Raw genomic sequence first — 21,842 nt, forward strand, 5'->3', positions numbered from 1 at the left:
AAGCGCTGTGCCGACTAACCGATAAGCTATCGTTCAAGGATTAAGCTTATTCGCTCTCATGAACCACGGATTTGCTTATATCTCGCGTGACCCCAGATGTCGTGGTGAAACCTCCAAAGTTGATGGCTGTCTTGACATATTGCAAGACATAACTTGAGTCAGAAAATTGACCATCCGATCAATTGAGAATGGCTATTCCACAAGATGAAGGTATCTCCAACCTGAAAAGGAGCTTCGATGTCTCGGAGACCAAAGCCGAGATAAACGCCGATGAGTTGCGCCTGGCACAAATGGGTTCGTTACATCACCTCTGTTCCTTCATACAGCAATCTTGCTAACTTTTAGATTCAGGCCATACACAGGAGCTGAACCGACATTTCAGCACCCTAAGCTTGATCGGCCTTGCCTCTACAACAACTATCTCGTGGACGGGACTGGGTCTTGGTCTGATCACTGAGATTGGAGCTGGAGGTCCTGGTGCTGTCATCTATGGGTTTATGTTGGTGACGATTCTGCAATGCTTCCTCGGTGCCTCACTTGCTGAATTTGTTTCATCCTACCCTACTGAAGGTGGCATGTATCATTGGATAGCAGCCGTTGCGCCGAGAAGAGGAACTGGCATCTTGAGTTTCCTCACCGGATGGTTCAGTGTTCTCGGTTGTAAGTCAAGCGGATAACGAGAAAGTTTTAGCCCGCTAACAAAGACCAGGGATATTTACAACTGCCTCTACCAACATCATCTATGCGCAAATCCTGATGGCATTAATCGCTCTGTACAAAGCCGACCTCGAAATCAAGGCTTGGCAAACATTTATTGTCTATCAAGGTTTGAACCTACTCACCGCTGGAGTTGTCATGTTCGGAAACAAGATCATCCCTGCCTTGAACAAGTTCTCACTCTTTTACCTACAAATCGGTTGGCTTGCTGTATTGGTTACTGTGGTTGCATGCGCCCCAACGCATCGTGATCCTGAGTTCGTCTTCAGGACTTGGATTAATACAACGGGTTGGCAAAACAACGGAATTTGCTTCATTACTGGTTTGGTCAATCCTCTTTACTCTCTTGGTGGTCTAGATGGAGTAACCCATATCACGGAAGAGATGCCCAACGTATGTTTCCTACCGTAACTAATACATAACTAAGAGCTAACAAATCTGCAGCCTTCAAAGAATGCTCCCTTGGCCATTGCTATTACCCTGATTATCGCATTCTGCACTGGTCTCACCTATCTGATCAGCCTGATGTTCTCGATTCAGGATTTCGACCAGCTAACCACAGGCAATACCGGAATGCCTCTTGCAGAACTCTTCCGTCAAGTCACTCAAAAGACTGGCGGTGCGTTCGGTCTCTTATTCATCCTTTTCATCGCTCTCGGTCCTTGCGTCATTAGCTCGCAGCTCAGCACAGGTCGAATCTTCTGGGCCTTTTCCCGAGATGGAGCTATTCCGTTCTCGAAGGTGTAAGTCAATCAACTACATATCCTGATAGCGCTGTAACTAACTGTCGTATAGATGGTCCAAGGTTCACTCAAGCTTGAAGATTCCTTTCAACTCCCAACTTGCTGTCACAGCTATCGTTGCGGCTCTGGGATGCTTATATCTCGGCTCGTCAACAGCATTCAACTCTCTTCTGGGCACTGCTGTCACTATCAATAACATCTCTTATATGTTTCCGATTCTCACGAACTTGCTTACTGGGAGGAGGAACATGCACAAGGGTGCGTTTCACATGGGTCCAACAATTGGTCCCATTGTAAACACTGTTACGGTGTGCTGGCTTACATTTGCAATTGTCTTTTTCTCTTTCCCGTATGTCATGCCCGTTGGGGCTTCAAACATGAACTATACATGCGTTGTTGTGGGTGGTTTGGCTATCCTAATTGGTGCATGGTGGTTCAAGGTTGGTTCTGAGTATACAGAAAGGATGATGAAGGCTAAAGAGGAATAAGAGGCATTTTCTAATTATATTTGTACGGAATTGGATCATGACGTTGTCAAGTGCAAACCCTCTTTATATCTACATACCAAAGTATCTATCTGCCAAATACAAAACTCAACTGTTCTGCCTCCCACGAAAGCTCATATAGACTAATATCGAGAAGCCATGACTGGCCAACAAGTCACTGAGATCCAAGTTTGAAGTTCCTTCTTGTACCGAAGTATCCAACATCCAGAGTTACCATGTCATCCAAATAAGCTAGGTCAACCTTCTTGGGACTCTCATCACCATCTTGGAAGAATTTGGCAACACGTTTCGCAGTCCACTTGGGGTTCTCGTCAGCTAGTAAATGGTTAGTCGCATGTTCTCTCCAAGTGCTTTGACTCAGTACTTACCAATCCAGTGTCCAGCTTTTGGGATAACATCAATCTCTACATTCGTAGAGATGGGATCAAACGAGTCATGAAGAAGAGATTCGAGTCCCAGACTTGCCTCACCACCCATTCCAAGGAGTGGAACACTCAACTTAGTCTCGTTCAACGAAGTCTTGAAGAACTCTGCATCCTTGGAGACAGTCGTGGCAGAGAAGGGTCCCAGCATGGCCCTCAGGAATCCAGGCTTGGAGATGCTGCTCGTGTACCTGTTGACAGTCTCCTCACTGAAGCTCTCGACTCCAGAGTAACTTCCGTGGTAGAAGTACCACTGCAGGAACTGTTTCTCTTTACCCGACATGAGAAACTCGGCGAGGTCAGTGACTTGGAAGAATGCCAGTTGCCAGTTCTGGTAGAGGTCCCAGTAGGCAGCTGGGTTTGCAGATTGCTCATATCCAAAGCCTGGAAGAGGGTATTCAGCGAGTGCAAGTCTCTTGACTACATCAGGGTGCTTAATGGCTAGAGCAGTTGCCATCCCGACTCCCTTGTCATGAGCAAAAACATATGCAGACGTGATGTTCAAAAAGTCCAGCACGCCTTTGAGGTCTTCTGCTGAGGCAGCTGCGGTATAGTCACCATCGGGAGGAATGCTAGAGTCACCAGCGCCACGGTTATCAGGTGCAATAACGGTGTAGTTCTGGGCGAGGATAGGGCCGATGAATCGCCATGTCAGGCTGTGTTGGGGGTTTCCGTGGACGAGAAGTAGTGGAGGTCCTGAGCCAGCATATCGGAAGTGAATGCTGACGTCGTTGAGAGCAACACGTCCATGAGCCCAAGTGTCAAAGGAAGAAAGAGCTGTTGCGACAGAGACCAAAGAGGCCAAGGTGATGTTGAAGAATCGCATGTTGCAAGTAAAAGTTGACAGAGAACTGTTTTGAGTAGTGAATGATTTGATATATTTTCTTGCTATTCTACCATCTTTATACTTCATCTACCTCTCTTACAGGATGTAGTCCACCAAGGTTCGTAATCCTGCGATTTTTAAGCTCCGGTTACTCCTTTGGGCGAACGGTGTTCGTTTTGGGAAATATGGGCCTTGTCTTACACGGCGGACCAATCAATGCTTTCATCTGTAGAAACAGTCATCTGCTGAGTAATGTCATCGAAAATGTGATTGGCTACGCGTTGGTGCTGACAGTGGGTGAGAACAACAACTTGGGATGATCATGACAAGTTATTAACAAATACTTAACAATTGATAGACATGTCAATCTGCTTCTCAAGCGCGTGGTATTTGGAAACACAGCTTAGTTTTGGTGTTTTTACCCAGGTCAGTTGGCGATGATGTACATTTACTTGTTGGTTCCAACAGTGAGTGTCCCGATAAGCCCATGCACCGTCAATTGACAACCTGGTCACAATGGGCGACAGCGATCTGGCTTAATTGTAAGGGAAAGTTGAGAATTAAAGAGACGAGCATTTACTTTTAAAGATCGCGAAAAGGTAAATACATAAAAGAAAGCTAAACCATTGAGTCGGGTTGAGCATTGAATTAATGTTGCTACAGTAGTGACTCGTTTGCTTGTTGGTTGGTAACCACGATATTCCGATAAGACATAAGATCATGTACCACCAATTGACAACTTGGTCAAAATGGGCGACAGAGATCTGGCTCAATTATAGGGGAAAATTAAGAATTGAAGAGATAAACAGTTACTTTTGAAGAGCGCGACAAGGGAAATACATAAACAAGAGCTGAACCATGAAAAAGCGTTGAGTATTTAGTTGATGCATGCCTACAGTGGTTAATTAGGCCTGTATGTCCTGTAAGCGTCCCTCATAGCAGATGGAGTGGGAATTTACTTTTGTCGCACCACTGCATTCTACAAACCATCAGCCATCAACCTCCTGGAGCAATTAATTGAGAGCCTGATTATTCGATGTTAATTATAAGATATCGAAACAAGCGTATTTGGTCAAACGAAATGCAAAGGTAGACTGTATTGCTCAATTGCCGTGCCATATCTGTTGGCTGGTGAGCTAACCTACACCTCAGAGGCAGAGTCCAGAGACCTTCGCCCGCTGGCAATTGACTTGGCGGGTGGATCGGGACAACATTAGGTATGTGGATGACAAATTTGAAGCCCGACAAATAACGTGTCGCACACCGCTAAAGTGAGCAATCATTTATGTCAACGTCTACATCGCGAGCTTCATTCCTCCACTCAATTGACCATCCATCACCGCCGTGCTGAATTGACAATGCCGACATTGGAATCACCACTGAATGACAAACTGTTCAATTGCTTGGAGTGTACTGCTGTAGATTTGTTTTTATTCATTTTTATTTATTGTATAAGTGAAGATTGGAACGCATCGTCCTGTAACAGACCGCTCAATTGAAGCGTTGTCTGGTAATCCTTGGAGATGGACGCGATGGAGCAAACACTCCTCATAGTGGAATGCTGCAAATTCGGCGATAGTGGCAAGCACAGTCAAGTCACCTGATATGAGATTCCAGTGTCCACAGACAAGATCGAATCGAGGAAATCCGGTATTTCCATGGACCAACTAACCCAAAAGAGAAACTCCATGACCGGCTCAATATGGCCAGCCGACACTCGTCGAGTCCGCGTGGGTAAAGTCTTATCCGGCTGGAGTGTAAGCGAGGGGAGATGGAGAACCCCATCAACAACATCCAAGCGACTGGTCATTGGCCCAAGATTCCACTGTTGTAGGGTAACGAAATCACAAGCAAATGGAACATTTCATCGTCTTGAATTGGTTCCGTCAGTGAATCCATTGTTCAGACTTCGAGAACAAACAGGCCGATCCTTTCTCAAGCTTATGCAGAGATTAATTTATGCTTATTGTCGTCGCTGAAGTTTCCCGACCGTGACCTTGTCTCAACCCGTCGTCCCACTAACCACTACCACGACCATCACTAAACACGTCTCGGTGAAAACTCGCCATCATCAGACGCGACTTCTCGCGCCTAGCATACCATTCGGTCAATTAACATTCAAAATACAAAACAATGCATCTCATGAAGCGATAAACTCCTTTTCTTTACATTATCTCGGCCGTGATACGGTGTTGCTACAATTCCTCCGACAGACCAAAATAGCAAGCCGATACACGAATCTGGCGGTCACAAACGCTTATCAGAGAGTGGAGGTCAATGTCAGGCAGCACAATTACTCCAAAAATCACAAGAGACCTTTGCATGATTCTGACTTGCAGTTTAATAATCGGGAAGCGGGCGAACCGAACCGACATGTAACGTTGAGTGCTAACTGTCGTGTTGTAGTGGTCACTTTTCTCTCCCCGTGAGAAGAAAAAAAAAGCTCGGTCGCTTGGAGAAGGAGGGGAAAGCTATAAATCCGGTAGTGGAGGTTTATCTCCAGTAACGCAGTAACGGATATCCGAGGCAACCTCCCCCAAATGCATCCTTGGAGTGTCTGACCGCGCGACAGTGGATCGAACAGGTTTTTCTCTGTTTTGTTGAGGCGAAATGAGAAATACGGGGATTCATCACGGACATGGACCTATCTCATGAGCTTAATGTTCCCCAGAAATGAGGGGAAAGAGACGAAGGGGTCTTTCGAGTTTCCCACAATTTTATTAATTCGCCGTGTTTCGTTGGTTACGAGACTCCAATTTCCCCGAAAAGTTGGCCGTTTTCCCCAAATTACCCAATTTTTTGACGATTCCACTGTAATGTCACTTGAATGAATCATTTCACTTGGTCAAATCAGTCATTTGGGGTAATTATCGCAGAGGAAAAGCGCGACGCTTGATCATGAACTTTTTTGGAGGTGATGTCACGGGTTGATCTTAGCTAAACCTCTTTAACTGCCGCTCCTCCAAGACGGATAAATCGGCCAAGACTCGTGGCCAACAGGGGTAAGATCGACAATTCCTGGCCGAACCGTTTTCGTTTCTGGAAACCTTCGAGAAGGAATTAATTCCCTCGACACGTTTACGAGTCAGAACTTTGCTGTCAGCTTGGCTTTACTGTCATCTCTACAACACGAGCAGATTAACAACCAAGGTCATCCATTCTCTCATGTCGCATTCATCTTAGTAATTAACTGGATATCCTCAACATGGACACCCATGTCTTTCACTGCCGTAGATGCAGGTCCATGAGCCTCAAACTGCCCTACAGCCCAGTTCTTTTCGAGGAACAAATTCCTCTTCTGGTTACTCCGACAGAGTCTTGAGTGATTTTCCACTTTTTTCTCCAACTCGCGAGTCGCGAAAATGACGAAAGCGGAGAATCACGGACCCAATTCCCCATAAAATTAGTGAAGCCACCGAAAAGAGACCGTGCCGTAATAGCCGTTTAGACTTCACTTTTTCCAACAACACGATAATGGCAAAAATCCCAGTCTACGAAAAAAACAAGATAGCTGACCAACAACAATGGTTTCTTTCTTACGTTTCATTCATTACTCTCATAAACTAAACCCCCACATACAGGGTATTTGGCCTCCGTGATTTGAGATTGAATCCCATGGGGCTCCGCAGAACGAACACTCTTAGCTCCAACTCTGAAGTTTTGACAATCTGGGTATAAAGAACCCAGATCCCCATTTACCTATCATCTTGCTTCATTACCTTATCGCTCTTTGTTTTGTATACCCCATCACAAATTGTTCAAGATGAGCGTACCAACCTACCTTGGAGCCAGCGGCAAGTCCCTGGCCATTCTCCAAATCGCCGCCATCGTCGCGCCGTCTTTCATCCTCTTCGGCTACAACCAAGCTGGCATTGGTGGTCTTCTCTCAGAGGAGGATTGGGTCAAGACATTCCCCGAGATCGACACCGTCAACTCCGAAGGTGCTGAGAAGAGCGCAAAGTCTACACTTCAGGGCTTTGTCGTTGCTACCTTTGTTATTGGTGCTCTTATCGGTTCGCTGTCTTGTTCGTGGACTGGTGATAAGTTCGGTCGTCGCAATGTCATCTTCGCTGCTGCTGTTTGCTCCTTGATTGGAGAAATCCTCGAGGCTTCGTCTTTCGGTCTTGCGCAGTTCATTGTCGGTCGTGTCATCATCGGTTTGGGTATCGGTCAATTGAGTTCCATCGTTCCTGTCTGGCAGAGTGAGACTTCGGCCGCCGTGAACCGTGGTCGACAAGTTGTTCTCACTGGTCTCTTCATCTGTCTTGGATACGTCCTCGAGTCTTGGATCAACCTTGGCTTCTTCGAGTTCGAGCATGGCTCCGTCACATGGAGACCTCCCATCGCCATCGCCATCCTCTTCTCCCTCATCCTCATGGCTTCCATCTACTGCTTCCCCGAGAGTCCCCGATGGCTCGTCCTCAAGAACCGATCCGAAGAAGCCCGTCACGCCGTCGCTGCCCTCCGCGGTCTCCCCATCGACTCGACCGAAGTCCTTGCCGAAGTCGCTGGCATTGAACACTCCCTCGAAGAGACCTCCGACAAGGCTGCTCGTCTTGGCGACATGCTCAAGATGGGTGACGACAAGCTCCTATACCGCTTCGCTCTTTGCATCCTCCTTCAGTTCTACCAGCAGATGAGTGGTTCCAACCTCGTCAGTGTCTACGCCAACGTTCTCTTCCAGAAGAACCTTGGTCTCGACGCTGAGACATCCAAGGCTCTCACTGGTGGTGCTCTGACATGGAAGTTTGCCGCCTCGTTCATCGCCTTCTTCACCATCGATCGATTCGGTCGTCGTGTGGTCTTCATCATCAGCGGTGCTGGTATGTCGGCTTGCATGATCGCTCTCGCCATCACCACCTCTTTCGGACCCGAGAACGAGCCTGCCATGATCGCTGCTGCTTGCTTCATCTACCTCTACAACACCTTTGTCCCCATCGGTTTCCTGGGTGCCAACTTCTTGTACTGTACCGAGGTTGCGCCCATCCGTCTTCGTATGGCCATGTCTTCCATCTCGACTGCCAACCATTGGCTATGGTAAGTTCTTCTTCTCGTCTTGGCTTTTGTATCAGTCACTAACAAACTCACAGGAACTTCATTGTTGTCATGGTCACTCCCGTCGCTCTCAACACCATCGGCTGGCAGTACTACATCGTGTACGCTGTCATCGCCGCTTGTGTTCCCATCTCGGTCTACCTCTTCTTCCCCGAGACCATGGGTCGTAGCCTTGAGGAGATTGAGCTCGTCTTCAAGGAGTCGCCTTCAGTTTTCGCTACTGTCAAGTTCGCTAAGAACCGACCTCGCGAAACTCCTCAGCAGTTCCTCGCTAGCAAGGAGAAGGCCGACCACTTGGAACAGGGCGATGAATAAATGGATGATTGGATTTTAGAATGGGAAGCGAAACAAAGCGATTGTGTTTATGTTTGACGACATTTTTGATAGACAACTAGATCAATAGAATACTAGTATGATTACGACATCAACAATTGGTGCGCATTGTTCTTTATGTGATTATCAGTGACTTTTGTTCAATCGTGCGACTTGAGCAATTTTAACCGGCGATCATGGGATGAACCGGTCAAGTTTAGAGTCTTTAATTCGTGGAGGAATGATGAACATTTTCCATGCCGAAGTCTAAGCTCAAACCGGGGAATAATACCGAGTAATTTATGGGGGAAATACGACCTGAACCCACACAAGCTCCAAAGCTCTCCCATGCGCACGAATTGAAACAGTCAATTCCTCATGCCCTGGTCTTACTCCAAGACGGAATTGAGCCATGATCGACAAAAGTCTAACGTCATTCATTCTTCACCCCAGAATTCACCCGCCATTTTGTTTGTAATTCCCCCGCATTCAATTGATCATTCTCCAGGTTTTCCTTACCTTAATTCGTAGCCGCCGGTTAAACATGTCATGTCGCATCAATTCCACCCTCGGCATTTGCTATGATTCGATCGACAATAATGCGGAGAGTAAATGTCAAAACTCTATTGGACCGCTTCGTGAGCCGTTCAGTACCTGCAGTTGATCCCTTGACAAAACTCTTGTCCGACGTCACATTGTGAAAGCTATTGGGGCGGGTGAAGGAGAGGGGATGTTGGCTAAATTAAAAATGTGTATTTAAATAACCTGATCGTCCTGCTACTACATCTTGTTCTGACCTCACCATCTGCAGAGTGTAGACTTTTCATCATGGTTCGCTTCAGTTCACTTTTGGCTGCTGCGGCATGCTTTGTTGCTGCCGAGTCGGTCGATATCAAGGTCGACAGCAAGGGCGGTAACGCTACTAGCGGTCATCAATATGGCTTCCTCCACGAGGTTAGTTCCAATTGAGTTCTTTATCGCCCCATGCTAACTTATCTAGGACATCAACAACTCTGGCGATGGTGGTATCTACGCCGAGCTGATCCGCAACCGAGCCTTCCAGTACAGCAAGAAGTACCCCGTCTCGCTATCAGGCTGGCGTTCCATCAATGGCGCCAACCTGTCCATCAGCCGACTCGACGAGCCCCTCTCCGACGCCCTCCCCGTCTCCATGCAAGTCAAGCCCAGCAAGAGCGACAAGTCCAAGGAAATCGGGTTCCTTAACGAAGGATACTGGGGCATGGACGTCAAGAAGCACAAGTACACTGGCTCTTTCTGGGTCAAGGGTTCTTACAAGGGCCACTTCACTGCGTCTCTGCGTTCCAACCTCACAGACGATGTCTTTGGCAGCGTCAAGGTCAAGTCAAAGGCCAAGAAGGACAAGTGGGTTGAGCACGAGTTCTCCCTCAAGCCCAAGATGGATGCACCCAACAGCAACAACACCTTTGCCATCACCTTCGATCCCAAGGGTGCTGATGGCGCTCTTGACTTCAACTTGATCAGCTTGTTCCCTCCTACCTACAAGGGACGCAAGAACGGTCTTCGAGTTGACCTTGCAGAGGCTCTCGAAGGTCTTCACCCAAGCCTTCTCCGCTTCCCTGGCGGTAACATGCTTGAGGGTAACACCAACAAGACCTACTGGGACTGGAAGGATACTCTTGGTCCTCTTCGCTACCGTCCTGGTTTCGAGGGTGTCTGGAGCTACCAGCAGACTCACGGTCTTGGAATCTTGGAGTACCTCCAGTGGGCCGAAGACATGAACCTCGAGATCATTGTCGGTGTCTACGCTGGCCTTGCTCTTGATGGTGGTGTTGCTTCCAAGGACCAGCTTCAACCTCTGATTGACGATGCTCTTGATGAGATTGAGTTCATTCGAGGTCCTATCACTTCCAAGTGGGGTAAGAAGCGTGCTGAGCTTGGCCACCCCAAGCCCTTCAAGCTTTCTTACGTCGAGATTGGTAACGAGGACTGGCTTGCTGGTTACCCAACCGGCTGGAACAGCTACAAGGAGTACCGATTCCCCATGTTCCTCGAGGCTATCAACAAGGCCCACCCCGACCTGACTGTCATCTCTTCTGGTGCCTCCATCGACCCTGTAGCCGCTGAGGACGCTGGCTTTGACATCCCTGCGCCCGGAATCGGTGACTACCACCCTTACCGTGAGCCCGATGCTCTTATTGAGGAGTTTGATCTCTTTGACAACAACAAGTACGGTCACATCATCGGTGAAGTCGCTTCTACTCACCCCAACGGTGGTACCAAGTGGGAGGGCCAACTCATGCCTTATCCTTGGTGGATCTCTGGTGTTGGTGAGGCCGTTGCTCTTGCCGGCTACGAACGCAACGCCGATCGTATCCCAGGAACCTTTTACGCTCCTATCCTCAAGAACGAGAACCGCTGGCAATGGTCCATCACCATGGTCCAATTCGCCGCCGATGCCGCCATGACTACCCGCTCTACCAGCTGGTACGTCTGGGAACTCTTCGCTGGCCACCCCATGACACACACTCTCCCCGTCAAGGGAGACCTGGACCCTCTGTTCTACGTCGCTGGTAAGAACGAGGACAAGGGTACCCTCATCTGGAAGGGTGCTGCGTACAACACTACCAAGCACGCCGATGTTCCTGTTTCTCTGTCCTTTGAGGGTGTCAAGGCTGGTACACAGGCTGAGTTGACGTTGTTGACCAACAAGGAGGATACTCCTTTTGCCTACAACGATCCTCACAAGGGCAACAACGTTGTGAAGAGCACCAAGACTGTTCTCAAGGCTGATAAGAAGGGTGCTTTCACATTCACCATGCCTGAACTTAGTGTTGCTGTTCTTGAGACCGTCAAGAAGGGCAAGCGATTTGCTAGCTGAGTGTGGTAGTGGTGTGATATTGGTACATGACGGAAGGAACCAGCCTTTATGTAAATAGTTAGATACTCTACAATGATGAAGCGAATGGCATGATCCAAGTATCCCACTGTCGACTGCCCCTCCCACACTTGTCTAAACTGTCCAGAATGATAGTAGTTGTAGAATAATCACCGTTATCATATATAGCCATGTCGTAATCCTTTAGCTATCCCAGCTTTGCTGCAGTATGGGAATCCAGTGTTCGCAATAGTCCAACCACTAATCCTATCTTTCAAGTTGTCTAATAGCTTTTCGAAGGTAACGCTCATGCTTCCGGCGTTGGTTCAGAGTCTTGTATCCATATGGGTGGCTATTTAGAAAGTCAAGTCGCGCGGTAACATGTCCATAGAAAATAATTAGTATAAACTTATATTTTAGAGCCAAGTAGACACTTACCGAGTTGCTAAATCAAAGCCTAATCTAGAAAGACTCTGTAGTTCCTTGAGGGCTGGGAGACACAACTGCATTTCACATTTGGGCTTCTTAGGCCAAGGCAAGAGTGTTTGTTGTAGTTGGCGAAATTGACGCCGGATGTTTTCCAGGGTCTTGCAGAATAGTGTCATCGTTTTGTATCTCCGGTATGCTGAAGCTACTTCAGCATTGGGCCTATCCTGGTTGAGGTCCGCCTCAGCACCGTATTGGAATACGCGCTGTTGGAGATATGTCCACTGATCGTGGGCGTTGATTGGTAGTATTGTCCACTGGGTAGCCATTCTGTATTAATGTAAATAGAGTAGTTACTATTCATGGGTTAGAAATAATTAACGGGGAATGTATAACTCTATACGTACTCGAAATTGATATCTAATTGATGGTGCTGGTACTTTGAAGTGATGATGTTGTGATGAAAAATTGTAAATGGTGAGTAACCATCTTACCTGCCTCTTGATAAAACTTTGTAGGGAGTATCATGCGCCGTTGGGTACTTGTAGTATGGGTGGGTGCTTATGTTCTACTCGGGGCGGGAGAATGTGCCTTCCCAACAATGCCTCGACGATATGGACGCACTGTGTCTAAATACACAGTGCTACAACTTCAGTGATCAAGAACGAGTTTGGCCTCGGCTAGAAAAGTCAAATCTACACAAAGCAACATACCGCGGCTTGAATAATAATCGCAAAGCCAGTCCAGCTGTCGAATGGCGTGAGAATAGATGGAACTTTATTATTAGCCGTGGAAGTTTCGTCGGCAGTCACCGTTTCGCAGGTCTATGGACCGATGGCCCCATGTGAATGAACTTGGTAGATGAGCAAGATGGAGAACCATTGATAGGAACACGAATAGCTGGGAGACTTTACAGGGCTGAGAGAAGCATCCAGGATATAGAGCGAGACAAATACAGAGAGTTTCTGCTATACTCGGTTAACTTGTTTAACGGCCCTCTGATGACCATTATGGACAGAATAGGAAGCTTCCTTTATAAGTCATAGCCTCTATCATAAAGTTGATGCCGCAAGAGTCATGCCGTGGCTGGAAAACCTTGTCTTAAGAGAACCTTTAATGTTTTGCCACAATAGAGTTCATAATTGAAGTCATGATAGCTTTAACGTTTACACATGAACTTAAATCTCTTCCAAAAGGTATAAGAAACCCGCTTGCTTGCTTCCCTTTGGCCTGTTTCTCTTCCTTTCACCAACATCAACTAAGCTACACCTCATCATATTTGTTCTTCACAATATTGTTGCATTATAGTCAAGATCAAACCACCGTCCACCATGACATCTCTGCACTGCCTAAGCCCGGAAATCATCATAGAAATTATGATGATGTTGGGTTTTCATGACCTTGAAAATGTCATCGAAACATCACCTTTATTTCTGCAGCATTTTCTCGCCCACCGACACCAGATCCTCAAGGTAAGCGTCAACAACCTCAACAATTCCAACAACCTTTCACCTATGTTCATCTCGGCATTGTGGCTACGCTCCCGAGAGCCCAAGACTCCAGTAACAAAATCAGAGGTACAAGACGCGGAGCAGACCAGTCTACGACTTTACCGCCGCCAAAGCTTGGAGCTATCTACTTCAAGTAAACTCTCACTCTTATCCGGCGCATATCAGCTACTCGTCGAGGCCGAGTGGATTGCGGATAGTTATGCGCCACAAGCTTGGGCCGAGATGCAACGAGACGCAGAACCATACGAACAGCTGCAAGATTTCCAGGTAATGTCTGCAAACGAAAAACGACGCTTGGTTGAGGCTGCCTTACATTTCGAGACCTATTGCCGTATGTTTTTCGTCAACGCGAAGATTCTTTTTAAAAGGAATGAGTCTATACGTCAGCGTTTCTTTCAGGCCTCATCTTGTGTCAAACACACTGCATTTTACTCTATTGCTTATTACGTCTTTGATCAATATCTTTCTATGATGAGCAAAGCCACCGCTACTCTTTCAGCCTTGAATGAGTCAAACCAGAAGAGTCGTTTTGAGCAACAAACAAGGCTCGAGATGCTCAACTTTGCTCACTGTCTTACAAGTCAAGGTATCGGTCTCTTGTACAAATTACAATGCATGGGTTCAATAGCACAGACAGAATTTATGGTGGAGTGGTTCTATGAAGTCTCCCAAAGTAACGATCCACTGGTACTGATGGTTAATGGGATTGACCTTCATCGCAAGGGGACTTTGGAAACTCGTCGGTGGCAGCCATGGGAAGGTATTGAGCTTGAGTCTTTCCGATCTTCACCATCTTGGCGATACGGGGTCGCGTTTTGGGATCACACATTTCGAGAAGCGTAATACCCAAATATCTCGATGGTAGGTTGGCGATTGCTGTTCCAGTAGACGTCAGAGCCAAATCACGGCTTGAAACAATCTTGCAAGGTAAAGAGTAACTCAGATCAACAAATGTATTAGAATAAGTACTTTCACTATCCACTAAGCGTGTCAATGTCTTAGAATACACTAAAGTTAGGTGCAATCAGTGTTTGTGTTGAATGTAAAGGCATCACGTGACCATATATGCTTGCCATTCCTTAACTTGGATCATTAATCCTGTACACAAATATTAACTTTTCACGTTGATGGTCTGTTACTAGACTTTGAATCTCCCTAAATATCATTGCTTTGCTACATAGACTCTCACATACGACCATACCTACCAGAAAATACGGGATCCCGTCCGCTCTCCCATAGTCAAGCTGGTAAGGGGCGGATTAGTAGTTGGGTCGGTGACGACCAGCGAATCCCCGCTGTTGTATGTTTTTTTTTTCTCATCACAAAAACATTATTGAAGAAAGAGACAGAAAGACGTGAGCAAATGTACGAAGAATGAAAGTCAAACCATTCTTTACAGAGATCTAAGATACAAGAACAAATACAGTCTAAGTCTATAACTTTTGAACCGTGCCCAAACAAGCCTGCAATGCATACAAATATTACAAAACCTCCCAAGATGCCGATGGAAATCTACAAACAAAAAGAAAAACGCAACCAAACATACATGAGACACTCAAACTCTCTTGCGAGTGAACCTCTCAGCAGGCCAACCCTGCATCGTCGACTTCTCCTCCACAACATCACCACCCATAATGAGTGTGTGTTCCAACAGACAACTGTCATTCTCCATACGAGCACCACTGAGAAGTCTGCTCCCTGTACGAAGAACACACCTATCCCCAATGTCCACCCTGTTCAAGTCGAACTTGCCACGAGTGTTGATGTGCGCGACAACACTAGCATCATCAACCACCACACGATCACCCAAAGAGATCAGATCAGGTTCAGTGAACATGAGACTGGGTTGGCCATTGGCAAAAAGTGCACAATCCTTTCCAATCTTGGCACCAAGAAGACGGAAGTAGAGCACGATCCAGCTCGTTCCAGTGAGCATGTTCAGAATGCCATTGCCCTTGTAGCACTCCCTTCGAAGGCGCTCGATGCCAAGGAAGATCTGCCAGCGCTGGCAGTAGGAAGACTTGTCCCAGTCGTAGTTGCCAGGTGTTCGACGACCCATCAGAACCCACTTGGACAGAATGACAATGGCCAAGGCGAGGACGGACTGGATGGTGGTGATGACAGCCATGGCGATGAGCATGGTGCAGAAAATGGCAGCCAGATCCTTCCACCAGGTGAGACCAGTGCCGAGAAGATGGATGAACACAACACGGACAAGCTGAATGGACGAGATGCTGGGAGCGTCCCATTAGACGGATGTGAAGACAGCAAAGAAGGTAGAGTAGCAGAAGATGGCGAAAGGACCAAGGACGTAGTAGGGCGCAAGTTTGAGATAGAAGGCTCGACCGAACGGAGATAGATCCTTTGCAAAGTCGTCCTTGTCTTGGCTCTCATCCTTGATGCTTCCAGAGTTCTGACTGCGATCCGAATCGCTCTGGAACTTCTTCTCATCAAAAGGCATGTCCAGAATTGATGATCGAGCGCTACTTCCATTGCTCGAGTCTTCACGACCTGTGGAAAGACAAACAGCATCACCAGCCTTGGATCCAACATAGATACCGTGAGGGTAGGCACCTCTTCGCTTGGTCAAGGCACCAGAACCCATGGTAACTCGCTCTCCAACAGTGACACCGGGAAGAAGAGTGACTCGATCAGCGATCATGGCCCTGTCTTGGATGACGACCTTCTCGGATCCGATACCATCAGAGGTAACGAGATGAGAGCGTGATCCAAAGACAACGTCATTACCAACCTCGATGAGATGGTAATCACCAACACTGGGTCCAGTTCCAGGCCAATAGACACGCTGTCCCACCTTGGCACCCAGAGCTCGCAGTGCAATGGAGGTAGCCTCGTAGTGTTGTCCAAACAAGCTCGTCATACCGTGCAGCTTCTTGACAGGATACAAATCCTTGATCAAGCCTGCCCTCCAAGCTGCCACAGTAGATGTCTCCTGCTTAGATCCAGCGCGAAGCTTGCCGAAAACGCAGTCGAGAATAGACTTGACGAGCATGATGAAAGCAAAGAGGAAGAAAGGACCGAAGGTGCAGCCTGCAACGCGAGTAAGATAGTGATATCCGATTCGCGTAGGCTGACAGAACCATTCGACACTGCTTCTCAAAGGCGACACAGCTGGTGAAGCCTTCTTCAGAACCATGCCAACAAGACCACCAGCCCATGGAAGAGCAGCCACAAAGAGAGAGAGAAGCTTCAATGGGAAAGTGAAGAGAAGACCAAGAAGCCAGTGAGCGCTCTTTCTCTCGCTGGGGAGCTGGTCGCGATACTCTTCGCTGGCATCCTGCATCTCCCAAGTAGACGAGTTGAAACCGAGACAAGTGTTAGCTGGCATGGTGGTACCTGGAACAAGAATCGAAGAGAAGCCCACTGTGCACTTGTCCCCGATTGTGATCCGGCCAAGATACATGGAAGTGTTACCCTCAGCAGCAAAAGGTCGACAGTGACATCCAGTGACGTCCACATCGTCACCAATAGTGACCAGATCCCACTCTCCGATGGAAGTACCCTTGAGCTTAACATTCTTGCCAATGCTAGCACCCATGAGACGATAGTACATCTTCAGAGTCATGTCATTGGTACTGAAGAAGCCCTCGCCACAGACAGCGACAATCTTCTGCACCAACCACCATCGGGTGTGATACAATCCCCACATAGGATACATGCCCTCACGATGACGGCCGATGATGAACCACTTCGCCATGATACCGACAACAGGTGAAACGCACTGGGTGACTATGCGAGCGATGAGGAGAGAGACAACCAAGTTCAGGAAACGACCTGGGACGGAGTGGTTGGTGGGAAGCTTCTGACTGTAGGCGAGAGCAACGAAGAAGACTGTCCACTGAAAGGCACGACGGAGAGGATAAACGACGACAAGAGGGACAAGCTGAAGAAGCATCAGGAATGGGTTGGTAGAACTGTGAGTTGTGGTGCATCCCTCAACAGTGTCAACCTCTTCTTGTCCCTCACGCTTGGTCTCTAGCATCTTGTCAATGTGAGCGGCAAGTGCAGAGACAGTTCCATCGTTGAAGACGACAGTGATGGGAAGATGGATGCTGAACTCGGAACGAAGAGCCGCGAGAAGACGTCCAGCGCGAAGAGAATCACCACCAAGGCTGAAGAAGTCGGCATCGCGGGAAATGTCGGCTGGTGGGAGAGAAAGAACTTCGGCGAATGCCTTGGTGACGAGTCCTTCTGTGCTGGCTTCGAGTTGCTTCATTGAAGCCATCATCAACTCATCGAGTTGCGTCTGGAGCATGGCAACGTCGACTTCACCTGAAGAGCCGCGAGGTAGCGGACAGTCGAGGATATGGATCTCGCCGGGGACCATGTAGTTGTCGATGAAACCACCAAGTCCATGTCGAATGCTGTTGGGCAAGCTGGTATCCTCGACAACAACGTCGTTGGTCTTGGGTGTCAATACAGCATGAGGTGCACCGTCGCTGCCCTGGAGACAAAACACATCGACATGACCAGGAACAATGCTCTGGATGTGAGTCGAAAGCATGTGGTAGTCGACTTGACAGGGCGAGCTGTCGATGGACACGGACAGAGCAGTGTCAGCAGGAGGGCATGTCGCATCCCAATGTCTTCCCATGTGAGGCGTGTCATCGGTGAGGCACGGAAGACCAAGACGCTTCCCAAGGTTGATGCGAAGAACCTTGTTGTTGTTCTTAGGGACGTCATCCATGTAAGCAATGAGGACAGGCCACTTCGCCTGCTGGAGGGAAGTCTTCAATGCAGCATGGAGAGATCGGAGGTCGACACGAGGGACACCAGATGGTGTCACGAGAATGACTCCAACAACTTCCTGAAGAATATCATGAGTAGCCGAGAAAGCCAAAGTCTGTGACACTCTTCCGTAGATGGGTGAATCATCAGACTTGGAAGCAGTCATGATAGCATTCTCAACCTCGAATGGTGAGATCAGCTCACCACCACGGTTGATGACTTCCTTGCTGCGGCCAGTGATATAAAGATATCCATCAGCGTCCATGTATCCCAAGTCGCCCGTGTCGAACCATCCGCTCGCGTTGAAAGGTGACTTGTCGTAGGAACCATCAGGCTTGAGATAGCCTGGGAAGACAGGATCGCCGCGCACGCAGATTCGTCCGACGGTGTTGATAGGGACTTCGTCTTCGGACCAGTCGAGGATGGTGAGCTCGGGACCAGTGCTGATACCAGATGTACCCTCTCGGTCGAGGCGGTAGTCGAGAGGTGGGGTGGAGATGGGCATGCATCTAGTAGTGTTAGCATTCGACGTGATTGAAGATAATGTTTGACTTACTCTGTCATTCCATAACTGGGAAGGACGACACAGTTGAATGTGTCCCGGAGCTGATAGGCCAAAGACGGTAGCAAACCACCAGCGGCGTTACAGGCAAGTCTGATACGACTCTTCTGTAAAGCCTCAGGTCTTGCAGCTGCCTCGGCGACGATGACGGAGTGCATTGAGGGTGAGGCATAGTACCAAGTAGGTTGGATGGTCTCAGCCACATCCCAGAAGAGGTTGGCATCAAAGGACGGACAGCAGACTGTAGAACCGTTGGCGAAAATGGGAGCGAAGATGTTCCTCACCAAACCACCACTATACAATGTTAGCGACCATGAGAATACATGGTAGGTTGACTTACACATGGTACAAAGGCATCATGTTCAAACAGATGTCCTCAGAAGTGAGACCCCATGACTCGATGACAGCAACTACACCAGTGACGATGGAGTGTGTTGTCAGCGGTACAACCTTCTTGGTACCAGAAGTACCGCTTGTGAAAAGGATCAAGCTGATATCGTCGGCTTTGTTGGCAACTCGGTCGACCATGCCAATGGGTAGAGACTTGCCATCGAGTGTCTTGACCGAGATGCCGTCACCAGCCATCCAATCGACGACATAAACTCGAATATTGTTGTCCGAAACCCATGATGCATGGAGCTGCAACTTGGTGTACTCCTCCCTCGTTGTCAATATAAAGTTCGATCGTGCTTGTAGGATATCGGCTCGGAATTGTTCTGGACCGGCGGCGGGGTTGATGGGCGATGCTGTGTAGTATGTTGTGATAGCGATACATGTCGCAGCGAGGAGGGGACCGTTCGGTAGGGCGATGGAGACGATTGGCTTTCGACCAGGTGAATCGACGGGAAGTTGGAAGTTGTCGACAAATTGTCGCAGTTCGTGATGGGTGATGATATGATCACCACTTGAAGCTCGGAGGGCTGGTTTGTTCTCGTTGCTGATGAAATGGGCAAGGGAAGTGTATGAAGCCTTGACAAGATCTGTAGTCTGCTTCAAAAGAAGGGCAGATTCAGAATCATTGCCAGTCTTGACATCTTCGGGAAGATGTTTGTAGACTCTTTTCAAACACTTGACGAGTGAAAAGACAGGCCAAGATCCAGAAAATTGAGTCAAAAGAGTGTGAAGAAGGTAAAGAGGTTGTGTGGATGGCTCCCCTGTCGTAGGAAGTGACGACAGCAGATCAGCTTTGTCAGGGGTCATGGCGCGAAGGGACTGGAATTGTGGGCTCTGTACTATATCACCAGTAGGTGAATCGCACAGCTCCCTCAACAGAGCACCCAGATCCATCTTGCGATGTAAACGTTGATCAAGTGATTGACGCGCCAAAAAAGAGAGTACAAAAAGATGACAGAATGGGAAAATGGGAATGTCGGTGCGTTAAACTCTCAGATCTCTTCCTAATGTTAAGCGATAATCTGAAGATCTCAATGTTCTGCTTCGACCGCCTACTCAAGGTTCTTTATCGCAGGCTATATAGTCGCTTCATTGTCTTAGTTGACAAGGCATTCTCCTGAAGATCGTCTCTGATCGTCGGCATTCTTGGTTGAGTTACATTTTGCCTATGCGATCTGTACAAGGGCCCATCTCAGCAAATCTGCCTCTCGGGGAATTGAGAACCCAGCATTCCTTGTTTTGCTACGCACTCAAGTAACGTATCCTCAATAATTGAACATCACTGCCGTGATTGTCAAGGGAGGGGGCAGTCTGTGCTTACAACCTCGACCGCAACAGTCAACATCTAGATACGAGAACCAATGGTGTCAAACAATGCAATAAAAGCACTGCCGGAACTTTGTAGATTACCCAGCACTCATTATTCCGGTTACGGCCATTGCGGCTCTGTAACAGGTTGCACCGTATCTTGGCTTGCATGTCATTTCCCTATGCGGCAAGGTTAGTTAATCTCTGCCGAACGCTAGTCCCGGTTTTTACAGGATTGGACCATGGGTGCGCAAGCCTCCTTGTCTAAGCCGCAGACTCGGTCTGCGTCAGTATTGTTGACGTTCATTATCTGATTAATGACATGGAACTAAACTAAGCTGGATTTTCTAGAATCTGCGATTTTCGGCAGTTATTTCGTAGAGAGGCCGCTTGACTCTCTTACACTTGTGGAGTTCGGTCTGACGCTCTGAGACTGATCTACAGGCCGTGCCATTATTGCTTTGACAGCAACACAGTCGGCAAGTTTTTAAAAAAGACGCAAACGAAAAAGTGCAGGACAGTAGAAACGAAAGAATTTTCTTTTCTCTTGGTTCTGATTTGAGGTTAAACTTGACCGGACGCGTCATGACGACACTGAGATAATTTGTCGCATCTTGAGTCAATACCATCAAGGTTGACAGCATTGACGTTACAGACAGAATACGGATGTAATTAACGGAGATGCACGTTCTTTTCCCCGTTAATTGTTGTTGTCTTGAACTGTAAACCTTATCTGCGTATTCTGTAGAGATTAGGATTTTCGCCTGTGCGTGGATGTCACCCCTATTGGACAAATCGTATATCCCACTCGACAAGGCAATAAGATTCTCACCAAGCATAAAAACAACTCTACATCTTATCTCATCTCGACTGCTGCCGATGAGATGAGTAAGCGAAACGAGGAATGACAATTCTGATTGAGTTTCTTGCGTATGCACTCTGGAGAATGTTGTAGATCATGTAAACAAAAGTCAGAGAAATTGAAAGGCCCGATTGCGCTCCGGAATGTTTCAGTCGAATGTCTTTGAGATCCATTGATAAACAGAAGTTGTGGATTTTTGCTAAGGAAAGTGGTGAACTCGGTGGTATTGAATTGCGCTTTGGCGATCATGACGGGATCTACAGATACTAACAGGGTATGAATTGGACTGTTTATTTCCCGACGTCTTGGCATTAGGCCTCGAACATCATATCCACGTTGGGTTGAGAATATGTGGAACATTTTCGCGTCGAGTCAGTCAAATTGCGTTCGCCTTGTCGCAATTGTGCGTAAGCCTTGTCAATCTCAAACCGCGAATGACTGATGGCAGACGCGTTGTCTACCTCTAGGGTAATCCCAACTGGATTCCAACAATAAGGCGAATACTACAGAGTTCACTTATGAACGAGCTTGAACTGGTGTCAGTCGATAAATAATGTTTAAATTTCCAAGTCTCAATCGAATGTGATGGAGAA

General features: G+C 47.7%; 6 protein-coding genes across 6 annotated transcripts; 4 read left to right on the plus strand and 2 right to left on the minus strand.

Annotated features, from left to right (window-relative positions):
* Positions 1 to 188: 188 nt before the first annotated feature.
* FSST1_002636 (choline transport protein) lies at positions 189 to 1,948 on the plus strand (the record flags this gene model as incomplete). The annotated part of the gene is made up of 5 exons (XM_083228644.1): positions 189 to 294; positions 346 to 660; positions 710 to 1,110; positions 1,162 to 1,460; positions 1,513 to 1,948. 5 exons carry the CDS (start codon positions 189 to 191, stop codon positions 1,946 to 1,948), a joined length of 1,557 nt encoding a protein of 518 aa, XP_083092818.1.
* Positions 1,949 to 2,120: 172 nt separating this feature from the next.
* Positions 2,121 to 3,214, minus strand: FSST1_002637 (Alpha/Beta hydrolase protein; the record flags this gene model as incomplete). Its single annotated transcript, XM_083228645.1, has 2 exons — positions 2,121 to 2,281; positions 2,335 to 3,214. The coding sequence occupies 2 exons, from the start codon at positions 3,212 to 3,214 to the stop codon at positions 2,121 to 2,123; spliced, it is 1,041 nt and encodes a 346-aa protein (XP_083092819.1).
* Positions 3,215 to 6,977: 3,763 nt separating this feature from the next.
* FSST1_002638 (general substrate transporter) lies at positions 6,978 to 8,584 on the plus strand (the record flags this gene model as incomplete). The annotated part of the gene is made up of 2 exons (XM_083228646.1): positions 6,978 to 8,251; positions 8,305 to 8,584. The coding sequence occupies 2 exons, from the start codon at positions 6,978 to 6,980 to the stop codon at positions 8,582 to 8,584; spliced, it is 1,554 nt and encodes a 517-aa protein (XP_083092820.1).
* Positions 8,585 to 9,409: 825 nt separating this feature from the next.
* On the plus strand, positions 9,410 to 11,441 carry FSST1_002639 (glycoside hydrolase superfamily; the record flags this gene model as incomplete). Its single annotated transcript, XM_083228648.1, has 2 exons — positions 9,410 to 9,535; positions 9,582 to 11,441. The coding sequence occupies 2 exons, from the start codon at positions 9,410 to 9,412 to the stop codon at positions 11,439 to 11,441; spliced, it is 1,986 nt and encodes a 661-aa protein (XP_083092821.1).
* A 1,754-nt stretch (positions 11,442 to 13,195) lies between these two features.
* FSST1_002640 (uncharacterized protein) lies at positions 13,196 to 14,218 on the plus strand (the record flags this gene model as incomplete). Its single annotated transcript, XM_083228649.1, has 1 exon — positions 13,196 to 14,218. One exon carries the CDS (start codon positions 13,196 to 13,198, stop codon positions 14,216 to 14,218), a length of 1,023 nt encoding a protein of 340 aa, XP_083092822.1.
* Positions 14,219 to 14,930: 712 nt separating this feature from the next.
* Positions 14,931 to 19,973, minus strand: FSST1_002641 (non-ribosomal peptide synthetase; the record flags this gene model as incomplete). Its single annotated transcript, XM_083228650.1, has 4 exons — positions 14,931 to 15,593; positions 15,642 to 18,633; positions 18,681 to 18,980; positions 19,027 to 19,973. The coding sequence occupies 4 exons, from the start codon at positions 19,971 to 19,973 to the stop codon at positions 14,931 to 14,933; spliced, it is 4,902 nt and encodes a 1,633-aa protein (XP_083092823.1).
* Positions 19,974 to 21,842: the final 1,869 nt, after the last annotated feature.

Source organism: Fusarium sambucinum, chromosome IV (assembly GCF_050947815.1).
Source record: "Fusarium sambucinum isolate potato_lamoka chromosome IV, whole genome shotgun sequence".
Taxonomy (NCBI): Eukaryota; Fungi; Ascomycota; class Sordariomycetes; order Hypocreales; family Nectriaceae; genus Fusarium; species Fusarium sambucinum.